At 39.0% G+C, this 7,324-nt stretch overlaps 2 protein-coding genes across 2 annotated transcripts in view; one reads left to right on the top strand and one right to left on the bottom strand.

The window, feature by feature from the left end:
* Nucleotides 1-234: 234 nt before the first annotated feature.
* MRPL15 (mitochondrial ribosomal protein L15) lies at nucleotides 235-7,322 on the bottom strand. The gene is made up of 5 exons (XM_026699191.2): nucleotides 5,783-7,322; nucleotides 4,739-4,887; nucleotides 1,609-1,774; nucleotides 1,017-1,140; nucleotides 235-694 (listed from the first exon to the last, which is right to left on the bottom strand). The coding sequence occupies exons 1-5, from the start codon at nucleotides 5,897-5,899 to the stop codon at nucleotides 357-359; spliced, it is 894 nt and encodes a 297-aa protein (XP_026554976.1). The 5' UTR covers nucleotides 5,900-7,322; the 3' UTR covers nucleotides 235-356.
* The window catches only part of LYPLA1 (lysophospholipase 1), a 22,840-nt gene continuing 21,768 nt past the window's right edge, over nucleotides 6,253-7,324 (top strand). Inside the window, exon 1 of the mRNA XM_087931242.1 lies at nucleotides 6,253-6,270. Coding sequence (XP_087787368.1) covers nucleotides 6,256-6,270 — 15 coding nt within the window. The 5' untranslated portion in view covers nucleotides 6,253-6,255. The remainder of the gene's footprint in view (nucleotides 6,271-7,324) is intronic.

Raw genomic sequence — 7,324 nt, 5'->3', positions numbered from 1 at the left:
TTCAGTAGCTGAGGTATAAAAATATATAAACTAATAACAAGAAATCAGCATAACCATTACATAAACTTTGCTACCCATCTGGATTTCCAAGCTAAAAGGGTATGAAAGGCTTATTTACTGAACTCCTAGAAGAACGCAATGTAGGAAAAAGACCCAGAAATCTGCAATAAGTGATTTAAAGCATGAGACAAAATAAGGATTAATCATATTAAAAATTGCATCTGACAAGGAAAATAAACTAATGCAGAAAAATGTTCATATTTTATTATAGTATTATTACAATGGATTCATTTTTAGAAAAGCTAATATTATTAACATTGCATATAAACATTAAATGGTATATCCAATTTTGGTATTCATGAGCTGTAATATTTTAGCAACCTCTCATCTGTTGGTTTCAAAATCTTCTTTTCTGACATATTTACTATCCAACCTGGAGCAAGTCCAAAGAAAATCTGCCTAGGGTCCTTCTGAGTACTCAGCATTTGGAAGAGTTCATCTTTGGTAATATCTGGTAAGACATAACCATATTTTTTGGAAAGTTCCATCCTTGCTTCAGCAACCTTTGAAGGATCAGCCAAGTAGCCCCTGTTTGCAGGATCTGTATAGTAACGGACAAGATCTTCAGGAGGAAGCATTCGCTTTGGAATAGGTTGGCCTCTCTGAAAAAATGGTACTGGCTTGCAAAGAATCTCTGTGTATAAAACATGGAATAAAGAGATAAAATATTGCTTTAATATTAACAATCTAACTTCTGGAATAATTGTATTAACACAAAATGCATTTCCTTACATTTTTTATATTGTACTATTAAAATAAACCTGACCATCTTTTTCTGCTGTAATAATACCTATAGGGCAAAGACTAGAAAGAGTAACATTCAGATTAAATCTGGTGAAAAGTATCACAGATACTTTTTTTATTGTTGGAAAGCTTTTATTTTTAAATAATGACAGATTGATGTATTTAAACATTTGGCAAGATCAAAGACATCAAGATATATTGAAAATTCTTACCCAAACTCCTTGGATCGTAGAAAGCTGTAGTAATTACACCACCATTTTTTTCAACAGCAGCTATGGCTAGTTCAGATATCCACTGTACTTCAATGTTTATTTTTGCTGCAAAAGTATCAGCACCCTGTAAGTTTACATAAGCTGAAGTTAACATCACTTTAAAACAGCATTCATTTATCTGCTGATTCTAAAATGCAAGTTATCAGCTGCTATTTCAAGATTAGTGGAGTAGCCTGAAATTAAAGTCCCAGTAGTTTAAGAATACAGTCATTTTTTTAAAAAAAAGTTATATTTCTGATTCATTATATGCCATTATATGTGGGGGTATATGTTACTAAAATGCTATTAAATAATTATTTTGAAAATATTCAGATGCATAAAGCTCCTAGACAAAAAACCTCATTACTAACACAAAACAGAAATACAATAGTTTCAGAATATTATTGAAACTGTTCAATAACTACATTACGAAGTAATGCCACATTTTTGTACCACACTTCAATATTTCAGAGAGAGGGAGGGAGGGAAAGAGAAAGAGAGAGAGAGAGAATGCTTTCAAAACTAAGCTTAAAAAAACAAGTTATAGACTTGCCTCTTCCACAAGATGGACACCATAATGTCTTTTGAATGGCTGTAAAACTACACCTCTGGCATTTGTCAGTTGGGTAAGGTCTATTGGTTGCATGGGATCAATTCTGCCTAAGTCAATAAGGTATTGCAGCTTCTTGAGACTGATAGGTGGATACTGACGCCTGAGACTGTGAAATGGAAAGAAAATAAACATTCAAAAAGTAAATCCAATTCAAAGTAATATAAGAATACTGATAGTATAATACATCAACCCATTGTTTTTGGACAACCATCCTCAATGAAAGATGAAATTGTTTTATCTATGGAATATTCTTCGGCAACCCTACAGATTCACTCAAGCCTTTATATCTTTGTATGGCAAATGAGTTTTGCAAAACGAAGACCAACTTAATACTGTACACTGACAGAACCCATGCTACTTAACAATTCAGAAATAAAAAGGTACATATTCCTCTAATAAATTCTTCTTTTAAACAATTATCTTTAACAGTCTAGCTATAAATTGCAAATACAAAGATAAAAGAAAGGAAGTATAATATTAGTTATAACATTTGACTAATGCAATTAAAACAAGTGTTTTCTGATGAACTGAAATCACGTTCTGGTAAAACTAGCTACTTAATTTCAAGTTGAATACTCTGAATACTGAATACAATATTGAATATACTAAATACTCAATATATTCAGATGTCTGTATTTTTTGAACAATATACACTGCTCAAAAAAATAAAGGGAACACTTAAACAATGCAATATAACTCCAAGTCAATCACACTTCTGTGAAATCAAACTGTCCACTTAGGTAGCAACACTGATTGACAATCAATTTCACATGCTGTTGTGCAAATGGAATAGACAACAGGTGGAAAGCATAGGCAGTTAGCAAGACATCCCCAATAAAGGAGTGGTTCGGCAGGTGGTGACCACAGACCACTTCTCAGTTCCTGTGCTTTCTGGCTGATGGTTTGGTCACTTTTGAATGCTGGAGGTGTTTTCACTCTAGTGGTAGCATGAGACAGAGTCTACAACCCACGCAAGTGGCTCAGGTAGTGCAGCTCATCCAGGATGGCACATTAATGCGAGCTGTGGCAAGAAGGTTTGCTGTGTCTGTCAGCGTAGTGTCCAGAGCATGGAGACGCTACCAGGAGACAGGGCAGTACATCAGGAGACGTGGAAGAGGCCGTAGGAGGGCAACAACCCAGCATCTGGACTGCTACCTCCGCCTTTGTGCAAGGAGGGACAGGAGGAGCACTGCCAGAGCCCTGCAAAATGACCTCTAGTGAGCCACAAATGTGCATGTGGCTGCTCAAACGATCAGGAACAGACTCCATGAGGGTGGTATGAGGGCCCGACATCCACAGGTGGGGGTTGTGCTTACAGCCCAACACCATGCAGGATGTTTGGCATTTGCCAGAGAACACGATTGGCAAATTCACCACTGGCACCCTGTGCTCTTCACAGATAAAAGCAGGTTCACACTGAGCACATGTGACAGACGTGACAGGGTCTGGAGATGCTGTGGAGAACGTTCTGCTGCCTGCAACATCCTCCAGCATGACCGGTTTGGCAGTGGGTCAGGAATGGTGTGGGTGGCATTTCTTTAGGAGGCCGCACAGCCCTCCATGTGCTCGCCAGAGGGAGCCTGACTGCCATTAGGTACCGAAATGAGATCCTCAGACCCCTCGTGACACCATATGCTGGTGCGGTTAGCCCTGGGTTCCTCCTAATGCAAGACAATGCTAGACCTCATGTGGCTGGAGTGTGTCAGCAGTTCCTGCAAGACGAAGGCATTGATGCTATGGACAGGCCCGCCCGTTCCCCAGACCTGAATCCAATTGAGCACATCTGGGACATCATGTCTCGCTCCATCCACCAATGCCACGTTGCACCAGACGGTCCAGGAGTTCGGGGAAGCTTTAGTCCAGGTGTGGGAGATCCCTCAGGAGACCATCCACCACCTCATCAGGAGCATGTCCAGGCATTGGAGGGAGTTCATACAGGCACGTGGAGGCCACATACACTACTGAGCCTCATTTTGACTTGTTTTAAGGACATTACATCAAAGTTGGATCAGCCTGTAGTGTTTTTTTCGACTTTAATTTTGAGTGTAACTCCAAATCCAGACTTCCGTGGGTTGCTAAATTTGATTTCCATTGATAATTTTTGTGTGATTTTGTTGTCAGCACATTCAACTATGTCATGAACAAAGTATTTAATAAGAATATTTCATTCATGCAGATGTAGGATGTCTTATTTTTGTGTTCCCTTTATTTTTTTGAGCAGTGTACTTCTTACATGGAAATTTACAGCTAGACAAAGGGAAAAATTGTAGATATCCTTCTTATAATGTTGAAATGAAATGTATGGCCCTGATTATTCATTGGATTAAAGATCTGATAATACTAGTGAGTACTGATAGGTAAGACACACATATATGAACAATGATCATCATCCTTAAATTGCTGTGCACACACACACACTCCTTCAACTCTTGTATTAGCTATGAGAATTACAGACTTTAAAGAACAATTCTATCACTTGTGGTTATAGGGACACTATTTCAGATGTTAACCTAATCACTACAATTCAGATGAATGTACATCAAAATACTCAGAAGGTTCATTTTTGTTTTTGATTGTGAAAATCAACTATCAGTTGTTTCAGAAATCATTTGTAATGAGATCTGAGGAGGGATTCCAATTTTAATGGGAAAAAATAAAATAGACTAATTTCATATTCTTACAAAAATAAAGAATAAAAGTCATGATAAAATCTTTATAGTACCTGTTATATAGATTAATAGTTTAATACATACAATGCAAACAAACATGCATAATACTTCTACCCCTTATTTTCCCATAACGACTGTTAGTGGGTTGAGTTGAGAGACAATGACTGGCCCAAAGTCACCTAGCCAGCTTTTATGTCTATGATGATAATAAATTATCATTATTGGATACCATTTAGAAAATACGTATATTGACACTTCCACCTGTCAACATAAGGTCATCTTGGATTCATGCAAGTACTATCCCTATAGGACAATTCAATATACACAAAGGCAAACACCAGATGAAGAACCAACAGATGTTATTTCACATTTTTGTACATATAATAATAGAATAAACTTACTGATGTCCTTCATTGTAGCCGTATTTTGGAATAACCAGATAAAATGGTGTTTGGCCACCTTCAAAGCCTAATCGAGGGAGTGACCCAGATTTTGCTTGCCCGCCAGTTCTCTTTGGAGGATTGTATCTTCCACGACCTTGTTTTTGTTCCTTAAAAAGAGCAATATGGTAACGTGAGTTTCACATTCAAATGTAATTCAATTCGGACCTCTTTTACCCCTTTCACCTCATAGGCTATCCCGTTCCTTACACCTCTATTCCAGTATGAATGCACAAAAACCATTTAAAATATCTCATTCCCCCCTCTAAAGTTGAAACAACTTTATATTCTGCACTATTTTCTCCAAAGCAATGGATGGAAATTAATCAAGGAGAGAAGCAACCTAAGCACTAAGGAGAAATTTCCAATTAATCAGTGGAACAACTTGCCTTCAGAAGTTATGACTGCTCCAACATTAAAAGTTTTTAAGACAAGATTGGACAGCCATTTGTCTGAAATGGTGCAGGATTTCCTGCCTGAGCAGGGGGTTGGATTAGAAGACCTCCAAGATCCCTTCCAAATTCTATTCTTATTCTATTCGGCAATCGAACAAATCGCCATATATTTTTTAAAGGATTAGAGAAAACATTCAAATTAAAGAAAATCGTAGGACACTAATATAGGATAAGTGAATGGGAGACAAATGTAAAAACTACTAGCAAAAACTATAGAAAAAGCAAAACGGACAGGAGGGGGGAAGGGAATCCCCCGGAAAGGCTTCACGTGGAAAAGGACGCCTAGCTTTCCTTAGAATAGAATAAAATAGAATTGAATTCTTTATTGGCCAAGTGTGATTGGGCACACAAATTTGTGTTGGTGGAAATGCTCTCTGAAAAGATACTTTCGTCAAGAGTTAAAAGCGATCAAGTACAACACATCATCATCATCATCATCATCCTTATCACCCTTAGCTTTCCTCAGCTTCCACGAAAACACAGCAAAAGCGGCCTACATTGCAGCAGCAGCCCAGCGGAGAACGAGAAGCCTGGCAAACGTTCAACTCACCTTTCGCCGGGCCCCAGGGTTAGGCCGTAGGTTGCCGAGGCTGACCCTAGGCAAGCTCCGCAACAGCTCTAAGGCTTTCATCCTGTTTCCCCCGCCTGGTGCCCGCGAAGCCGCCATCGCCTTAGCGCAATTAATCTCAAGGGCACCAGCAGCCACGAGAACGGTCGCCCCGCAGGAAAGGGGCAGGCTCACTCGCGGCCTCTTGCGCAGGCGCAGGGAGACGGAGAGGAACGAAAATATGGAGTTCTCTTCCCGGTGGGCTTAAGGGTCTGCTTTTCACCTCGGTTGCGGACGTTGCCAAAGTCCATGCGCGTGAAAGCTACAGCAGAAGCAACAGTTGTCAGGAAAGCGCGTTACGGGCAGGGTAATTTTGTAACGTAGGAAACAGAAATTTTCTTATTTTTCTTCTTCTGTGGGATAAAAGTACTGACTATAATATACTGACAGGGCTAGCGAAGACGCAAAGGAAATGCATGCTCTTAAAACGTGTAAGTTATTCATGCTCTTAAAACACTCGTGCATCTGAATACATATTGATTCCGTGGCTTGTTTTTGATAATATGCATTTTTTTTATTGCGCTATCTGGAGAGCTGTCTTGGTTTTCAATTAAAATACGATACTGAGTTCTCAAAAACTTTGTTTTTCAATAGTCACATAAAGCTCTTGGTTTAACCAGCTTAAGTATTAGAATGATGATTGCATTCAGAATTGGTGCACGCTAACTACACCTTCTACCCCATCTTTCCATAAAGCGATAGGTGGGTTTAAAACAAACCTAAATTTCCAAATACAAATATTGAAAATGAATGCGCAGCGTTTTTACAGCACTCGCAAAATCTCTTGGGGCTGAAATACTGATCTTGTTCTGCTCGACGGGACAGGCTGTTTGTGTCCTAATGCCACAGACATTGGCATTCTTATTTTTCTTTTGAACAGCTGCCGCATTTCCTTACAGAGTTGATCGCTCCAAGGTTTTTTTTTTCCTCCGCGAAAGATATTTAATGGGCAGAGCAACACCTCAAGAAGGAAGCAATTTCTAATTTTCAGCCCAATTCACCTCAAAGGATGGTGGAAAAAAATAGGAGGAAGGATTATCTTCTTGGAGAGGCAAGCAGAAAGAAGAGAATTTTTGATTGTTTCCTTGTTTCATTTATTTATTTTATTTATTTTAAAAGCCATGCTCTTAAAAGATGGAAAACATGACAGCCCTTTTTGATGAAGTCCAACTGTCAAAAGGAATAGTAATTCTATGGTGAGGAATGATGGCAGTATTTGAAAGATCGCATGTTGCCAATCTTTGAATCAGCTAAAATAAAGCACGGTATCAAAAGAAAAATAAAAGAAATCCGGTTAATTTTTCCTCTAAAATTAAAATACTTTTTTGCTAAAACACTTCGCGGCTTCCCCTATTAGGTGGTCCAACGAAGCCACGTGACCCGAACTGGGAGCTCCCAGAATCCCTTGCCATTGGCCGGCCTTTTACGGGGTCGGCAGCGGTTTGAAAGTCTGAAATCACCAGCAAGAGCCGTCGCCTACGCTGA

Source organism: Pseudonaja textilis, chromosome 3, assembly GCF_049901715.1.
Source record: "Pseudonaja textilis isolate UNSWEBS1 chromosome 3, rPseTex1.2, whole genome shotgun sequence".
In the NCBI taxonomy this organism is placed as follows: Eukaryota; Metazoa; Chordata; class Lepidosauria; order Squamata; family Elapidae; genus Pseudonaja; species Pseudonaja textilis.
Note: the sequence above shows the minus strand (reverse complement) of the source record. Positions and strands in the feature narration are given on the sequence as shown.